This window comes from Chenopodium album, chromosome 11, assembly GCF_948465745.1.
Source record: "Chenopodium album chromosome 11, dcCheAlbu1.1, whole genome shotgun sequence".
In the NCBI taxonomy this organism is placed as follows: Eukaryota; Viridiplantae; Streptophyta; class Magnoliopsida; order Caryophyllales; family Amaranthaceae; genus Chenopodium; species Chenopodium album.
The window spans coordinates 57100996-57120567 of NC_137844.1; the positions used below are offsets into that span (position 1 = coordinate 57100996).

At 33.1% G+C, this 19572-nt stretch overlaps 2 protein-coding genes across 7 annotated transcripts; both read left to right on the plus strand.

Moving 5' to 3' along the window:
• Positions 1–1552: 1552 nt before the first annotated feature.
• LOC145567878 (two-component response regulator-like APRR2) lies at positions 1553–8248 on the plus strand. 6 transcript variants are annotated; one of them, XM_081627292.1, is made up of 12 exons: positions 1553–1795; positions 2673–2865; positions 3632–3711; positions 3948–4014; positions 4434–4480; positions 4573–4650; positions 4727–5272; positions 5471–5626; positions 5716–5985; positions 6098–6166; positions 6299–6373; positions 7599–8248. In XM_081627292.1, exons 2-12 carry the CDS (start codon positions 2736–2738, stop codon positions 7761–7763), a joined length of 1683 nt encoding a protein of 560 aa, XP_081483418.1. In that variant the 5' UTR covers positions 1553–1795; positions 2673–2735; the 3' UTR covers positions 7764–8248. The 6 variants fall into 6 exon arrangements, with proteins under 6 accessions (XP_081483418.1, XP_081483423.1, XP_081483420.1 ...); XM_081627297.1 differs by having other exon boundaries at positions 5486–5626; XM_081627294.1 differs by lacking the exon at positions 1553–1795 and adding an exon at positions 1812–1899.
• Positions 8249–11669: 3421 nt separating this feature from the next.
• Positions 11670–17796, plus strand: LOC145567879 (tobamovirus multiplication protein 2A-like). Its single transcript, XM_081627298.1, has 7 exons — positions 11670–11822; positions 12187–12488; positions 14911–15010; positions 15615–15695; positions 15775–15879; positions 17057–17263; positions 17372–17796. The coding sequence occupies exons 2-7, from the start codon at positions 12250–12252 to the stop codon at positions 17477–17479; spliced, it is 840 nt and encodes a 279-aa protein (XP_081483424.1). The 5' UTR covers positions 11670–11822; positions 12187–12249; the 3' UTR covers positions 17480–17796.
• Positions 17797–19572: the final 1776 nt, after the last annotated feature.

Consider the following 19572-nt stretch of genomic DNA (forward strand, 5'->3'; position numbering starts at 1 on the left):
AAAATAAAATCTCCCGACGCCGCGCCTGCCCAGCTCGATTATCTTCGTTTATCTTTAGTCATATATACACTTGATTGTTTAGTTGTATGCATTTATCATTATGCCTGCCCAAAAGCTCTATTTTACTACTCGTATCTTTCTTTTAGACAATTATTATATCGACTAATCTCAATAACATCAATTTTTCAAAATCTTATGAGGAAAAAGATAACGAATTGCTTTATAGCAATAAAGACAATATTATCATTTTTTTTTTTTTGAAAAACAATATTATCAAAATTTTAAATATAAATATATTTTGTATCCTATCTCAATCAATATCCCCCTCCAAAAATACTAAGAAAAAAAAAAAATCTTCGAGTACGACTCTTGTCTTCAAAATTGTATAATTTGTTTTCAAAATATCGAAAAAAAAAAAATTTGTTAAACCTAAACTTTCACTTTTATTGTTGTTACTTTTATTTTGGGTAAATGTACTTCGATTTAGTCTAAGACAATTAATAAGGTATTGAATGATTAGCAGATTAAATCATCAATAAATCATGTTTCTTACAAAACAAAACAAACCAAAAAAACAACAACCGTGTTTGTGTACACTTCCTTGAATAATTTATGATTAGTACCTCGACTTTTGATTAGTAGAATAAGAATCATGTGCTTGTATTCACACTTTACAACTTTGAGCTTTGAAGTCTTATTTTCACCTTTCAATACTTTGAACGGTATAAATTATCATTCATTTCGTGCAATATTTTGAATTTTCTTAATCTCAGCTCACAAAATAGGTCATTTCACTAGTGATAGAAAACTATATCCATATAACATACATAGAGAAAATTTCGTAGCATTATTGGTCATAAAGAAGCTGATCTCGGAAACAACAATTTTTTATGGATTTCAATTTTTACAAGCCTCTAAAACATTTTCATGACTTTTGTTAAGATACTAGGTTTGTAATTTGAATACTATCATAATCATTCTAAATACTAAGTATTGCCACAAACCCTTTTGAAAGTGGAGATGATCACCGTACACTCGATTCGTATTGTTTTAATTTAACGGTCTACCACTCAAACCAATTTCATCTTCTATGAATAGCTTGGTAATTCTAGTAATTTACATCAGCATTTTAACTTATAAATCTTTATTACACCAATTCAACCTGCTTAATAGTTTAATGCAGACCATAGTTGATCACCTCAATAGTGTTTTTAGATTGTTACAAAATCAATTCAACTTAACACCAAAATAACAAAACAAAACTATTTTATTGATCCCCGAATCAATCTTTTAACCTTTACCAAGGGCCTATTCTGATTAACTGAACTGATCTGAATTGAACTGATCTTATTGAAACTGAACTGAACTGAATATTTTATGAGAGAAGGAAATTAAAAAGTGAACTGAATTGAACTGAACTGAACTTATTAAATTAAACTGAAGTGAAAATAAGATGAAGAGAACAGGCCACAAGTCATCGATGCCCATTTAGCCTCCAATAAACATCTCCCCAAGTCTCACTAATTTCCTCTGCCCCTCTCCCCTACTTTTAAGTCTTTTGAGTGTGTCCAAAAAAGTCTAAAACCCCAGTTTTTCTCTCTCTAATCTCTATACTAAGGTCTAACTCTTAATACAGAAATAGTCAAGCATCAAAGTATATTAAGAGAAGGGAATTTAAGAACACACCCAACAACTTACTTACCTTTGTTTCTTCAAATTCTTTCTTATCTGCACTCTATAAAGATATAAAGTATACTCCTCAAAAGAAACCTCCTTTTTCCCATTTACACTTCTGGTAAAGTTCTGCACTTTTTTTTTTCTTTTAAATAATTTTCTCAAGAATAACTTTGGTTGTGAATGTTCTTAGCAGCATTATTATTGTTATGTATTTTCAGCTTGGTATAATTTCAACATTCTATTCTTTATATTTAACCATATTTACATGCATTTTTATATTCTAATGTGATCTATCTTTTTATATTTCTCTGATTTCTGCAATATTTTATACTGTTCATCTTGATTTCTGTTGTTTTCTTTCTATAAGATCTTACATGGGTTTATTATATTCTTGAATGTCTTTGCCCCAAATTATAAAAATGTTGAAATTTTTTAGTGGGAAATTTGGAAAATGTCTGAAAGATCTTATTTTTCTGGGTAGATTACTGTGATCTAAGAGCATTGGGCACATGATCTGTCTCAATTATAATTTGTCTTTTGCATGGTACAATTTGCCTTTTTTCTTTTTTAAAAACTTTATTTAATTTTATTGCTTGCTTTCCTTTTAATATTTATCATATTTGTATTTTCTCGTGAATCCTGTGAAGCTTTTTCAATGGACTGTTTCATCTGTATGTGTCAGGTCAATTAGTATCAGCTACTCTCAGATTTAATTTATTTTTCAAAATTCAAAAAAAGGGTTTATTTTTAAATAGTAGTAGTGTTTAAATTGTTTATCTATCTTAACTTTGTACTTTGATCGCTTTTCCAAGGGTTAGTAGTTTGCTGTAATCCTTTTTGTTATCAATATAAGTTCTATTCACTTTCCGTTTTCATCTGTTTTCGTGTTCTTCTTTGAGGTCTTAATGTTTATCATATGTACTTTGTTATTCCGTGCACAAAAAGAGTAGCAAAATAATGATGAAGATTCATGTGATTTGCATAAAATGTTGCAGATTTGATTTATATATGTGGTTAATTATCGATTCGCCACATAGCTAAACGATGCGAAACGAGCTATGGTTTGCACTGCCAATGATTTACTGGAGTGGAAGGATTTCCCTAAAGGCCTTAGGATCCTTCTCCTTGATGAGGACACAAATTCTGCTGCTGAGATAAAATCCAAGCTTGAGGAAATGGAGTTTATAGGTTAGATATAAAATCCATTATCATTATACTATGTGCTGCTTACTCCCTCCCGATTTAGTTGTCACATTACCAGCTCGGATCACGCCATCAATAAACACGACAACTATTTTCAGACGGAGGGTGTAAATACTGATAAGAGTTATCTTGATCATTTTATTTTTCCCGTCTTGTTTTTTTGCAAATATTTGTGCTACTATGGCTTAAAAGGGAAATTGCATAACAAACTTATCGAGTTCATTAATGAGTTAGTTCTATCTTATATGATCGTACTCCTTAATTGGTCAGTCCTTCAATTTTTCTTTAGGTATTAGTTGTAACAACCTACTTAATTACCTTGATTTAGTATTAAATTCCTTTTTAAAAACTTTGGGTTAGTTTGTTTTGAACTTTTCTTCATATTTAGAGTTTGCTACATCAATACTCATGAATGCTATAATGAGTAATAATTTTATTTGTCTTTGGTGAACAATTATTTGTTCAAACTTCGAAACTTTTGAAGTGAATGATGAAGTAAAGCTATCAATACATTGCTCAAATGCACACCTTTCTGCTATCAATAAATGAACTGTACTGTATAAACTGTAAAGTCCATTTTTTCCTTTGATTAGAAACATATTATATTGTATGAAATATTTTGTTACACTTGTGCAAGATTCTTTTTTGTCAAATCGGTTAACTTTTATGTGTGAAGTAATTTAATTTTTTTCCCTTTTCTTTCTGAGATTTTCTTCAAAACTATTGACAATGTGCACTTGTTTCTGTCTAGTTGTTGCATTTTCTAGTGAGCATGAAGCTTTAGCTGCTATCTCAGGCAAAACCGAGAGCTTCCATGTCGCCATTGTAGAGGTAATATATTATAAATGTTGATATAGATAACGGACTTGCATATTTCTGATTATTTAAATTACGAAATTATTCTTTTTAGACTTGTATGTATGTGATCTTGAAAAGAGCATTTTGGCTGTCATTTCGTTAAACAACTGCCCCATTATTCTATAATTAAACAAATTCTACGTTTGTTGTCTTGTTGCAAATGATTTGCAAGTGATATATTTTTTAAATATTTTTGGTCTTATTAACAGGTGAGTATACACAATCGTGATGGGAGATGCAACTTTTTAGAAGCTGCAAAAGATCTTCCTACAATTAGTAAGCATACTTTATGTTGTTAATCATTTGTTAAATCTTTTGTTTGCCTATCATGGATTTGAACACGTGCGTATGTTCATTAAACTAATCAATTAATTGTATTTATATTTTAAGTGATCTTTCTGGTTTCCAACTTTGGCTTTATTACTTTCACTTAAAAAATAAGTCAGGGATCAAAAGATCAGATAAGACTCATAAGAGCAACCCAAGTTCAATTCACGACTAAAATAAGTTCAATTGAGTACAGATAATTTAAAACACCTGTTTTTTAGGGTGAGTAGAATGAAACCTTCATCCTCTCATAAATTAATCGTCTTTGGTCAATAAAGTATCTTGGTTAACAGAAAATATTCTCTATTGTCTAAGGAATTCAAAATTCAATTCTTAATGTGAAGTGTTCATTTTTTTCCTGGTTACAGTGATATCAAATGAGCAATGCTTAAATACCATGATGAAGTGTATAGCGGTAATTTTCTGATCAAACGTTATTATATTATCACGGTGGCTGCCTGATGTTTGCTTGTCTCAATTATATTTACCCTTCTGTGTTCATGGCAGCTTGGTGCAGTTGAATTCTTAATAAAGCCACTATCGGAAGAGAAACTCCGAAATATATGGCAGCATGTAGTTCATAAGGTCTATCAACTGTTCCCTTTAGTGACAAACATTATCAATGTGAAGAAATATTACTGAAGTTTTTGCATATTGGCAGGCTTTTAATACTAGTGAAAGCACAAAGTCGGAATCACTCAAGTCTGTTAAGGAATTTGTAGGTTCAGTTTTGGAAATCCAGCAACAAAGTATAGCTACACAAACTCAGGTCTCTGAGGAACTGATTATAGATACAGAAATGGACCAAAATGATCACGGTCAATCAGCTGCTGGTGATAAATTTCCTGCTCCTTCAACTCCCCAAATAAAACAAGGAGGAAGATCTGTGGATGATGGAGACTCTCAAGATCATATGGCCAACAACTCCCCTGTCAAAGAGGGTGCAGAATTTGATGGGGAAAACAAATCTGTCGATAATACTAATAATGGCAACTCATTTGCCACAATGGAGGTGGATCCACCTCAGCCAACATCTGTGGTATCTATCAAAGAGGAGGATCGAAGTGATGGTTCTAGGGAGTCGGATAATTCCGTACCTAAGAGCCATGAAAATGAGGATACTACTTATGTTGGTCCCGATAGTGGAAGCTTGAATAAGGATTCTAAGAATACACATGGAACAAAGGGTAGCCGGAAAAAGATTAAGGTAATAATGATATAATACATGGCTTTTTTAAAATGTTATATCTATATAACGAGTTTTTCTATGATCATGTGCAATTTGTAGGGAATTAGTAGTTCCATTTTTTAGCATGATGATGTATGTTATTCAGAATTGTACGTCATTTATGCACTCGAATCATTGGTTGTATAGGGTGGATTTATGTACTTAATCATTGATAAGGTCTATTCATTTCAGGTAGATTGGACACCTGATCTGCATAAAAAATTTGTGCAAGCAGTGGAGCAACTTGGTGTTGATCAAGCCATCCCTTCTCGAATTCTAGAGTTGATGAAAGTGGACGGATTGACTAGACATAATATAGCTAGTCACCTCCAGGTAAGATGCTCTCAACCTTTCTATTCAAGAGTGATTATATTCTTAAAAGTTACGGTTTGGTGGCTAAACTTATTGATGTTATTTTGCAGAAATATAGAATGCATAGAAGACACATATTGCCAAAGCAAGAAGAACGAAGGTGGCCACACCCTAGAGATTCAATACAAAGGAATTACTACGCCCACAGACCAGTGATGGCATACCCTCCCTATCACACCAATCACAACTTTGCATCCGGGCAAGTCTACCCCATTTGGGGACAACAGGGTTTTCAGCCTCCCGGCTTTCCATTGTGGGGGCCCCCAGGTTATCCTTGGCAGCCTGCTGATCAAAACTGGCCTTGGAAGCCTTACCCTGCGGTAAGACATACCTTGCATATTTTCTTGGTGCACCAATTGCTTCTAACATAACTCATACTTAATTATGACACATTGCTAACTTATCTTTCCTTTTTGACTTATTTTGATTCAGATGCATGCTGATGCATGGGGTTGCCCTGTGTACCAAACACCTCAGTGCCCACCCTCGGCCTTCCCTCAAGTGAGTTCCATTTGTGTATTTCAATTTTATCATTTTATTAAGGTTCCCTGTAAATTCAATATCATATCATAAATTCGTTCACGTATCCAAACATTAGATCAGAGTTATCTTATTATAAGGTTCATTTGACAGCAAGCACAAGGGACATATGGATTTCACAGTAGTCCTCATGACAGCTATGGGAAGAATTCTTCTGATATAAATCCGGTAATTCAACCTTTCCCTCTATTATGCAACTTTCTTACTAATCTAATCTCTGATTGACATTTCTGCCTTGAATCTGTCTACAAGAAAATGACACTCTTGTCCATTATTCAACTTTCGAGGCCTTCCCGGGCAAATTTGTCATTTTCTTCATTATCGATCATGATTTATATATTTTCCGAACTTAATCCTACCCCAATATTTGACCTCCAAAACCGTATGATTGTTTTTCATGTCTTGTCCTGTTAAAAAAATGTGTAGAATAGACATCATCTGTCTGTGTGTTACCTTTTGATCTAGACCACAAATTGTCATCCTGTTTTTGGATATTTTTCTAAGCTTTTTTTCGATTGTTTTGTAGTAGTTTTTTTCCTGTACTTGAAGTCCAACAACCAATACCCATCATTGTACCCTTTGAACTAGCAAGTGGGTATAATTTAAGACTTGATGTGTTGTAGATCAGCAACCGCACATGCTGAATTCATACTAGGACAATAAAATTGGTCCTTCATATAATACACGGATCATCTATTGAAACCCCCAAAAATGCTACTCGTACGTATATTTATGTGTAAATTTTATACAACCTTGAAAACTGATTATCATTCATTAATGGTCCCTTCAACACTATCTTGGTAATGTGGTCCTTAAAAGCATTATTATTCAAGCTTCCTATATAAAATGAAAATCATTATGTAATACTCCATGACCGAACCTCTCATAATCATGTACTATGTATAATTGTATGTTAGTATGTAGTGTATGACTTGATCTTACAAAGTTGCATATAAAAGTTCTATAATAATATTCTGCGTGTGACTGTTAATACATGAAAAAGTTCAATATATATATATATATAAAAGTTCTCATTATGAATTACATGTCTGTCCTTTCTGCCATTCTCATTTCTCAGGAGGGTTAATTGTTCAATTTTCATAGGAATTTTTCATGAATCTGTATGCGTAGCTTACTGGCGAACTTTCTTCATAATACTGATGTCGAATTGTCGATTGTAGAAAAATTGCGTAGCTGGCTAAAATTGACTTGGATTAGGGTATATAAACTGATGTGACAATCCTAGTATTATAACTCACAACAGTATCTTATTGGTGGGTGGCCCCTGATCATTTTACTTATGAATCTTAAATTTACTACTTGGTATATGATTACATATTTAACTGATATAATTCCCCATGAATGAATCTAATGATGATGGCGTTGTATGCAGAAAGACGAGGTAATCGACAAGGTGGTTAAGGAGGCGATAAGCAAGCCGTGGTTGCCACTACCAATAGGGCTAAAGCCACCATCAACTGATAGTGTACTAGCTGAACTCTCTAGGCAAGGAATTTCAATAATACCTCCCCACATCAACGGGCACCATCCATGCTGACTTGGCACATTAATGCAAGAAGGGCCCATGTAAGGAGGATCTGATGCTGTCAAACAGAATAGCACAGTTGACAAGTGTCATGGTCCCCTTTAGACGCCGATTTTTCCTAATCGGGCGATCCAGGTTTGACCACGTATGCAACCTTAGAACCACAGAGATGTTAATGGCTGTAAATAGAGCTGACATGAATTTGAGTTGATGATATTGGGGTGGTGGGTAGGTCATGGAAAAAAATTATATGATCAGATTGATCATAATGGAAAAAGAAATTAAAGGGGTGGTGAGTGTGAATGTGATGGGTGCATCATTGTTTCAATGTTTGTTGTTTCTTGTTGGTGGGATGAAAAAGGGTCCTACAGATCTGATGGAGAGTACTATTTTCTGAAGGAATTGTCCCTTAATTTGTAGGACAAGTGATAAAAAATTTTCCCATTATAAAAACTTTTTATCACAGTAATAATAAAAAAGTAGATAGCTTTTGAAGATTGCTCATGTCTTCTTAGATCTGTTTATCCATGTGCTTTATTCTTCCTTACACCATGTTGTGAAATTTGTCAATTGTGATTGTAGTTCGTGTCTACTCCCTCTGTTTTTAAATACTTGTTCTATTTCTTTATGTGTAGATTTTTAGGAGAAATTGGAGAAAATAATAAAATAAGGAGGTAGTGGGGTAGGTGACTAAGTGGAAGAATTAAAAAATGGTAAAAAGCAAAAGCAGTAATACGTAGAAAGAATTGGAGGAGAAAGAATATGAAATTAATATAATAGGATTTATGTTGGGTCCGTTAGGCGAGAGAAATAAATTAAATATTGTAAAATCTTTTCAAATAAGGAAATGGAGCAAGTACTTAAAAAACGGCCGAAAATAGAATTTGGAGAATTAAACGTCGCTCCCCTTTCTAGGCATTGCTCGCATTTTTTTAAGATTTTTCATTTTTACCCCTATCAAATAAATACCCACGACTCACTCCACGTCACTCACAACTCTCATACTTCACTCGCATACTCTCATTTTATCTCTCTAAAATTTAAAAAAAAAAAAAAAATTGTAAAATCAGGGAAAAAAATGAAAAAAAAAAGCCACAACATTGATCACAACAACAATAAAAGTACTAATACTAATTACTCATTAATCACAAAATGAATAATAATCATAATACAAAGATTACAGCAGCAGCCAAAAAAAAAAAAAAAAAAAAAAAAAAAAAAAAAAAAAATCCATACATCCGCCCAAAAATTTAGGATCCACCTGGATCCTAATTTTTTAAGTGGATCTACCTAGGTGGATCCACTTAAAATTTCTGGATCCACCAAGGAAGATTCGGAAATTTTAGGTGGATCTCCCACATCCGCCTAAAATTTCCGGATCTTCCTTGGTGGATCCGGAAATTTTTAAGTGGATCCACCTAGGTAGATCCTAATTTTTTAGGCGGATGTTTTATTTCAATTTTTTTAAAAAAAAGTACGACGACTTACAAAATCCTTCGGCGAAGCTTTCAGTGTCGGGAATTTTTTTTACCACGTGGTAGTAGATGGAGTGGTCGGGAATGATATTATACCATTATACAATACAACTTACACAAAGGGCAATATTGTCCTTCCATATCAAAAAGGGAGCGTTAGTATGTAATATGGGAGCGACGTTTAGCAGTTTACATTTAAAAACGGAGGGAGAATTAATGTATTATACATTCGGTGTACCATGTTGTGAAATATCTTACGTCTTCCGTTTCATCTAACACATTTAGTTTTGACTTAAGTATTATTCACACAACTCACTTTGAATTTCTTTTGTGATTTCTATTTGAGAAAAATAAAGGCAGAATCTTGTTAGATTCGTCTATGTGAGTTTTCCTTTTCCTTATGAAAAATGAAGATATTACACTACGTAATTTGAAATCATGCCTAGACAAATATGTACGAAGAAAGTGTTAAGTTAAAAAAAAAAAAAAGGTGTGTAAACCTTATCATGTGGTAAAGACTAATACTATAAGTTCAGATTGTTTGTCATTCTGTGACCCATAAACTTTTGGACTTTTGGTTCACTTTCTTTATTTGGCTAAGCCCAATTCAGAATGGTCCATAAATGGTTACTTGTTATTTAGTAGTTTTCCATTCATCAGCCCATTTCAGTGAGGGGATGGGTTTACTAACTTTATCCAAATGAAAATTCATAATGTAAGGCCCATGTATAATTATATTCTTAATTATATAAGAGTTTGTTCTACTCGTCTAAAATAAGGTGTTTATGATAATCTAATGAGTTAATGTGATCATATTTTAGTTGTATTTTAATTTTTACAATAATATATAATAAAAATTATGATAGGGAGAGATCATATTAAATTGACCTAAGTTGTACCTTAAATTCTAGATGATTCAAATACATTGCATACAAAATGAGTAAGGATTTTGAAGCTTGATAAATTCAATGTTAAAGGTTGTAGTGTAAAATGTGCCATATTATTATCAAGCTATAAAAGGATACTAGTTAAGTGTCGATAATAAACCAAATCAAATAACGTAAAAAAAAAAAATGAGAATTAAGATAAAGGTAATATAAATAATGCGATTATTACATTAAGTGCCCCTCCTCACAAGTGGAAATCAATAGGAAGAATTACTAGAAGCAACTATTGTGACGACACTGCTAGATGTATACTATAAATACAAGTAATGAATTGATAATTTAAGTAGTTGTAATGGTGTGCGTGTAAGTGTGTAACCTTATCCTATGTTCCTGACTTCCTGTTAGTTAGCACTTAGCAGTATCTAAGCATGTTACTTACATGTCCTCATTGAAGATGGAACTCAAATCCCGTTGACTTGATCACTGCTTCACTCGAACCGTTTTTGAATGGCAGTTGGATTCCGGTTTGAACTTGCTAAGTAACCAAATGTAGGTACTGAAATTTGCTTTGTTTCTTTTTTCTTTCACCATGGCCCAATTAAAAAGAAAAAAACAAATTTAAGTACTTTCATCAATAAAATGTGCTTTTTTTTTTTTTGAGTAAGTAGAAGGATATTGATTAGACTTCAACCCTGACGATTTTTGTTTAGTCTAATATTTGCAGGACATGTTGGAACTTGAAAGTGAAGGGGAATAATCGGATAAGGGTAAAGTAATTCCCACCCTTAGCATATTTTTAATGGGGATTGAACCCCAACCACAAGGTTGATGTTGAAAATGTGCAATAATTTTTTATTTTATTTTATTTTTTTCAATTAGACCAAGTTTTGTTTTTGTTTCGTTTTGGTTTTTTTTTTTTTTTTTCTACAACAACACTAGACCAAGCTTAGGTTGGTAATATGATGTATTGATATCAAAGTGTACTTTTATTGTTTCAAATAGAGAGGCTAGGAAGTAGAAAGTTGTATTGACATCTACTCGTATAAATTTAATAATTCAAAAAAACTAAGAAAAACTAATTAAGTTCGATGTGTTCTACTCACAATATATGGAGAACCATTCCGAAAATTTACACATTTTAGACTTTTATTAATAATACTTATAAAATTAACTTTGATTATCGTTAATACAATACCGAATTTTGTTAAATTTGTCAAATATAAAATCCTTTAAAAGAAAAAAAAAATTACAAACCAAAAGCTAAAAACCAAAATTTTGTTGACTTATTTCCCTCAAAAAAAAAATTTGTTGACTTATATAAATAAATAAAAACCATTAAAAAAAAAGCCATAATGCGCCCAAACGACGCCGTCCATAATGTCATCTTGACATCTTCCATCCATAAAGCTACAAAACTCGAGCACCTAACACCAAAACACGTCGTTTAAACACACCCCCTCACTTAAATTTCCCATTATACCCTTTATCCCCATCCTCATCACTCCATCTTTATAGGGGTAAAAATGTCATTCCACATTAATTTAGTTTTCTCTATCATCGAGGATTATCACCAGCTAGATATAGCAAAAAAGTAAAAACTATTTCCACTTTTTTCTCTCTCCTCAAAAATTCTTTACTTTCTCTCTCATCGAAGAACTCAAATTATCAAGCTTTTTAATTTTCTTGTATCATCCCGATTTCTTCAACCTGTAAGTATAATACTCTTAGATTCTTCAACTAGATTTTTCCGCTTTTTTTTTTTTTTTAATTTTAATTATCCTGGATTTATCTGATTTTATTATTAATTCTGATTAGTTTGATCTAATTTTGATTAAGTTTTCTTAATTGTTTCACATAATTAGCTTTCAACATTAAAAAAAAAATAACCCTTCAATTCACTTTATTTTTTCAAATTTGATAATGTTGATTTCTGATTAAATTTCTTATTTTTCTTGCTATTATTTGATATTTATGCTGATTTATTTGGCAAATTTTTCTGTAGTTTAAATAATTTGTGTTATTTATTGCTGTTTGAGCTCTGGATTAATTCTACAATAATAATGTTGATTGCAGGAGGCGATTTTGTTGGATTGGTGATTACTGATTAGAAAGAGGGTTTGTTGTAAATTATAAGAAATGGGGTGTCAAGGGTTTTGGGGGTGTTTGTTGAAATTATTGAATTTTTTGATGACCCTTGTGGGGTTGGCAATGGTGGGATATGGGATTTACTTGTTTGTAATGTACAAGCAAGCGTCACCGGATTCCGGTCCTCCACCAGTTAGTCCTGATGAGCCACTGATTCAGTTTGGTCGCCCTTTGATCATGTCTGTATCGTTGTTGTCGAATAACGTTTTCGATAATCTTCCTAAAGCTTGGTATGTATGTTAGTATCACTGCTTTACTAAATCATGTTTGTGGTTGTTATGCTCATAACTTTCTAGTTCCTACATTGTTGTGCTCTAGTTCTTCCAAGTTTGTTTGATATTGCTTAATGCTAATGCAAATGTCTACCAATTATTTGGCTGTGATTGTGAATTTGTGATGGAAGTTTTAAATTTTTAATTGCAGAAAAGTGATATTCTGACTAATTAATTGGTGTTCAGTTGATATGACCTTGTTTCAAAAGAGGGTATTTGGTTGGATTGAGAGGACTAGGAGAATTTCACTGTTTGAAGTCTCTGAACTAGAGAGTAGTTGTAAATTGTGGAGGAGTTAATTGAGGCTCTTTCTGGTGAGGGTCTCTGAATTGTGTATTATTTCTCTCTCCATCACTGAAGGCAAAAAGCAATTTTCTTGGGTAAAGACGTGATCACTAGATATTTGATAAGTCTTTGGCCTAAGTTTTTAAGGTTTATAATTGATGGATTCATGTGGCAAACATTCTGATTCTTGCTACCTTTAGATTTTTCGTTATTTTTCAGTGCACACCATTTCCCCCCTGGAGGAAGAGAAAAGGAAACAAAAGTGTGTAAATTATAGAAAGCTTTGTTGTCTAGTGTCCTCCCTGTATGTTGATTTCTTTTTATTGCTTAGACTGTGTATTTATGATTGATGGTAGATTGTTAGGTTAGTTTGCCAGTAGAAATTTTATTAACATGTTGCAGATACATCACCTAAACTAGAAAATACTACATATATTAACAATTTTATCTCACAACATTGATGAAGACACATGTTACAAATCTCAAGGTTGAATTAGGTGGCTTTCTTTCTCGATTTTACCTCCCAAAGAATTATGTAAATTGGATTTTGCCCAAAGATTTTGTCATTCCTCTCTCCTTTGTCTGGTTCATGACTAATTTCTTTGCAAATTGTAGATTAACTCCATTAGAACTTTAATTTCTTCTTGCCCTCTTTGTTGGAAACCAGTCAAGTGCTGCCCTCTAGGAGACTTTTGCTTACAACCTTTAATTCTCCTTCACCATTGTTGTTTTGATCTGTCTTTTATGTCTATCCAAGACCTATAGAAGATCTAGTTTACACAGTTTGGTGATTATCAATTTAGATGCCTCTTGCCCACTAATTAGTTGGTAATGTTATTGTTCCTGGTGGCAGTGGTGTTGTTCCCGCTGCCTGTGGTCCTTTTATCCTATGAGATGTTTGCATTTTTCCGTTGCTGTCTTCTGGTGGCATTATCTGCCTCAATTTTGCCACCATCAGTGGTACTTTGATATCAGCAAGGCTGCTCTTTGTCGGTGTTGAAGTATTTGGCCTTTCCTTCTATTCCTTTACTTATAACAGGAATAGACTGATATATTATTTATCTTAGGATTCTAAGGTGGGGTGTTGTTCCCCCCTATGCTGCTCTTGAGGTCTTGGGGTTCATCTAGCTTTAGATGCAATAGTAGGTTGTAGCATAGATTGCATAGTTGTTTGTTGTTACTTTTCTGCGCCATGATAACTATTACTTCATTTGCCATTGGAGTTCCTAGATTTTGACTATGGTGATCATCATGCTTTTTCCTTATTCCTTTCATGGCTAAGAAAACTCTTTCTTTTACTCCTCTTGTCCCACTACATGGATCCACCCACTTCATATATAATTATAGTTATCTCTAAAAGAAACTCTCATTGCTCTCCAAAAAATAAAAAAGGGACTCTCTTTCCACAAATATCTCCTTTTCTTGAAATATATTTCTACACTAAATAGGAAGAGTGGAAGATCAATTGGAATTAGAGGGAGTACGAAGGGGGTGGCCTGAAATTTTGTGATAGTTTCCGCACTGAGACTAAACTACTAGAGTTAGGGTCTCTTTGTGCTGCTTTCAGTTTTGGGAATTCTGTTACTTGTATACTTTTAAAATAGCTAACATATTTAATGAATATAGAATTATAGTGTGAATGTGGCAAATTAATTGCCAATGCTTGAGTATGAGCTGGTAAGATCTGTTTGCCCATTGTATAACGCCTTGTTTCTTTTACTATCTCCATCAACCTAAGTCCAACTATTATAGCAACAAAATCGTAAGAGGGGTATCACACATGTGGGTCAGTCACTTAATCCTACAAGGTGATAGGCTAATGATTAGTGCTAGAAAACCCAAACCAATGTCTTTGTTTATTGCAGATTTTAAACTTAAAATTGATGCCATTGTTTATTTATGATGATTATGCCTGCACGATAGCCCAAGCCCCAAAGTACTGTTCCATTACTACTGGGGCTGTGGAGAATTCATTATTTATATTTAGTCCAGTTAATAATCTGGAAACATCGTTGCAAGTACTGATGTGCATTGCTTTCTTTCTTTATACTGTTTGTTGGCTCAATTTCTTTGAATGTTATCTATTATCTTGCAGGTTCATATACTTGTTTATCGGCGTCGGAGCTGTTCTTTTTGTTATATCATGTTTTGGTTGCATTGGAGCTTCGACGAAGAATGGGTGCTGTCTCTCTACTGTATCCTGGAAAATTATTTTTATTATTAAAATTGTAGGGACTTTTTTTATTGTCCAAGTCATTAACATTCTTTGATCCTATTCACGCATATTTCATTGGCGAGCTACCTGTTTTCATCTAGCCGGTTTTTATGCTGCTTGGATGTCTTTTTTCGCACCAAGGACTCATTTGACAGGACTGAGTTAATTTAATGTTTTTTAATTCCGGTTCTGGATACCTATTACCTCAAACCAACCATACTATTGTCTATTGGGCGTATCTCTCATTTTCTCTCTCATTAGATGAACTAAAAGAACACTAGATTTTGTTTCTCCTGTTCTTTTTTACTTTGAGTCAATATCATCCTGGGCACCTTCACATTTTTTATGTATTCATCCTGGTATCCCTATTGTACGAGGATTTCATTCCACCCACTGACAATTTCCGCGTATGTGTAATATGCATAACCAATGCTAAGTTACAATAACAATCAACTCAATTTAATTAGTCTAAAAAAGTTAACTGGTAATTATAGTATGAAGATGAAAGTACCCCTCATTAATTTAAGTCTATAGTCCTCTAATCTGATTTGCATGACAAAATCGTACTCCTTAACCATACATAGTATGCTGTGTTCATAATTTTGTTGATTTTGTTGGAGCTTGGATGTGCAGCCTTCATATTCTTCGACAAAGAGTGGGATCATGTAAGTGCTCTTTAGATTGATTTCCTGGTGATGAATACTATTGTTTGTTGTCTGAACTAACCCGTGTCTTGCTTATCAGAAAATCCCCGCTGACAAAACTGGAACCTTTGATATGATTAATGACTTCCTGGAGGATCATTGGTCCATTGCCAAGTGGGTTATTCTCGGGGTTGTTGTTTTGGAGGTAAATGCTTCTTTAGCATACCAAAAACTTTTCTTTCAAATGGAACTCTTACATCTTAAACTTTATCCCAAAATAGCGGTGGTGTGTGGTGGGGTATATAGGAACACAAGAACTAAAACCTCCTAAATTATTGAGGGAATTTTGTGATGGATTTGATTACTAGTCCAATTTCCTTTGAGCCCAAATTTTGTATGCAGTCAATGCAGATATGCTATTTTGCTTTTGATACTAATTTGTCTTTCAAAAGTGTTAACCTCTTTGTGTACACATCTCCAATGTTTAAAAGGCTCAAGGCGCATCATGGCGTTTCAGAGTTCCCTGTGCCTAAGGCGGGCCTCTGTGCACCTCATTGAAGTGAGGCATTATAATTTGTTGTTATTATTGTACTATAATATGAATTTCTATCTCTCTTTAGCATATAACATCAGATGAACAAAGAGTCTTGGTAACACTTATACTCCTTGATTCAGTCACGCTACTTCATTTTGGGATCGGATACCTGAAATAAATTCAAACATGTTAACTGAATTCAATTTGGGATAATTTGAAACGTCATTTGTGTATCTGTCCTGAAAGAAGTTTATGATTTGGTTCCCTAATTTTGATTTTAATTTCGGATCAGAATTTTATGTTTTGGTATAGATTTGGACATCCCTGCTGATGTATTCTGACTAGAAAGTACAAACTGCTGCCTAATGGTGTTAGTAATGTTGCTAAAGTTACACTTGTTCAATTTTTTGCCTTATCCTACTACTACCTTGACACCCACTTGTAGGTGGCTGAAGCTGAGGTCTGTTAATCATTTCTTTTAATCTATGTATTAGGGGTAGGAATCAGTGAGCATTAATTTGAGCTCGTAATTGACTGAATGGAATTTGAAAACTAGTTTCTTTGTTTAAAATGCTCAGATTAATGAGGGCCAGCTACATGTTCCATCACCCTTTGGTGCTCCAAGTGTTGGAAACTATTACAAATTATTATTATTATTATTATTATTATTATTATTATTATTATTATTATTATTATTATTATTATTATTATTATTATTATTATTATTATTATTATTATTATTTATTATTATTATTATTATTATTATTATTATTATTATTATTATTATTATTATTATTACCTTTTCAATTCCATGCATTGATGTTTCAAAATTTTACTAATTTTTCAGGCAGCATTGTTCTTGTTAACCGTCATTGTTAGATCAATGAACAGGCCTGCTGATTATGACAGTGATGAGGAGTTCATCAACCCAAGGCAGACTGTTAAGCAGCCTCTTATTAACAGACCACCTCCTGCAACTGGTGTACCTGTTACTGGTTCTGCTGATCAGAGGCCCGGCAGGAATGATGCTTGGAGTGCACGTATGAGGGAAAAGGTGTGACTAAAAATATGCCTTTTGAATGCAGAGATTTTCCTTTTAGATTTCTTTATATCTTTTGTTCCTTTTTCCTCATTTTTCTATCTGGAATGATTGTAAATCCAGTATGGGCTTGACACTTCGGAATTCACTTACAACCCATCAGAGTCAGGCCGGTACCAGCAGCCGGCTGGCCAGGCACCATCAGAAGGGGGCCGCTGCACCATCATGTAAAAAGTGAAGCATTGTTCTTTGTTGCTGAGCAAGTCTGGCATATTACCGAAATTGATATCCTTCAAGAATGGTGAAAAGCTCCCAATTTGTATCAGGGCAAAATCAACTTGACAAGTTTGGTGTGTAAAATTCACATTTTTCAGGTGTTTTTTTTCCTCATCTGATTTTACCTGACCGAGAAAATCTTCCTTTCAGTACAGTTCATTTGGTGTAAAATGTGCACATAGTTGTGTTGTGGTCCTGTGTTTGAGTCATTACTCACTTCTAAGATTTCTGATCCTTAACTAAACATGAAAGTTCTTTTTTTGTTTTTTTTACGAGTAAATTTTTGCAATTCTGTTGGTTTTGATGGCCTGCAGAGGCTTATTTACTAGCTTGTTATTCTTCCTCGATCATGGTCGGTTGAACTAGTTTTCGAATATTTGATGATAAGTAGAATCCCCACCTCGATGATGGACTGATGGATACCCGCACCATTGCACTTGAATGGGAAGTTATTATTGGGAATCCTTAATAGATATGCCTCCCCCCCCCCCCCCCCCCCCACACGTTTAAGGGAGAAAACCCCCCAAAATAAAAAAAAAAAAAAAAAAAAGTCAAAAGAAAATTATTTGCTCCATAAAGTATTAGAAAGGGATGCTTCAAAAAAAAAAAAAAAAGTTTAGAAAGGGACTTTTAATTTCAATGGGAAGACTACAATTACGAATTTTTAGATGGTGTGTTATCAGTTGGGCCGAAATTTTCCAATATGAATGCGAAGTTGATAATGCATCCCATAAGTTGCACATCACAACCCCAAACCCAAACCCAAAAATCCGGCAAATTGGGAAGTTATTTAATTAAAATTTTGTTCTCTGTTCTTTCAAAAAAAAAAAAAAAAAATATCTCTGTAATCGATACCTCATGGCTCATGGCTCATGTTGTTAATTTTGAATCCCATACTGTATTGTTTACAAGTTTTGAATAGACAAATTCACTCTTTTTTTTCTTTAAATTATAACGATATTGTCTTGAAGACATTTACAACACATTCTTATACCATGGCTTATGAGTTTTAACTGTTTAAGTGCATGAATTTACGCCATTAGAGAAGCATTTGAATCTTTCATGTAGACACTGAATTGTAGTACAATATGGCCTCACTTTGGACCAAGCAATGCTTGAGGTCTCATGGTCGAATTCTCTTACTTGCGGGTTTGCGGTATATGGAGTTGAGGATCCCTTGTCCTTTCCTCTTGTTTAATTTTAAGGACGTGTTTGACAATAGCTTTTAGTAGTTAACTTGTTTAAATCATTGAGTACTTAATAAAAATATGAGTGTTTGACAATAGCTTTTAGTAGTTAACTTGTTTAAATCATTGAGTACTTAATAAAAATATGAGTGTTTGACAATACAGTGGTGGGAGTAGAGTTTAGTGATTGAAGTAGTGCCTTTTTTTTTTTTTTTTTTGCTGAAAAGTTTATATTAGTAGCTTTTGAAGATTGAAAGTAGTTGTTGGAATTTTTCTTCTACGCTTTTAGATTTTTATAGGTAATAAGATAGTCAACAATTATTTTACCAAACACTCAAACTAAATTATCTATTTTCATAACTAACAAGAGTAACAATTACAGGAATAGCTAATAGCTAATACCACATACCACAGTTCGTAAACATTCTTAGCAACCATCTGTCCACCTCTACAGATAATTGTTTGACCCACAAATATTGGACCAAACAAATCGGTTGAGATTTGATCAAGGTCTTTTTCCTAACCCTTGAATATATATATATATATATATATATATATATATATATATATATATATATATATATATATATATATATATATATATATTGACCTCACTTTGAAATGTGTCAATTTATTTATTTTTTTCTGGTCCATCTTATATAAAAGTAGTATTGATACTTCTTAATAAAATCATGCACAATAGACATCCATCTTAGTGTTTGATAAATACTTGCATAAAAAAAACCAAAAAGTTCTATGAAATGAAAGTTGAAAACTATAGAGATATTTTGTTTGACTAGGTGCTCCTTTAAAAACTACAATGTTATTATCCAAACGTTTTATTTTTTTTTCTTAATTTTT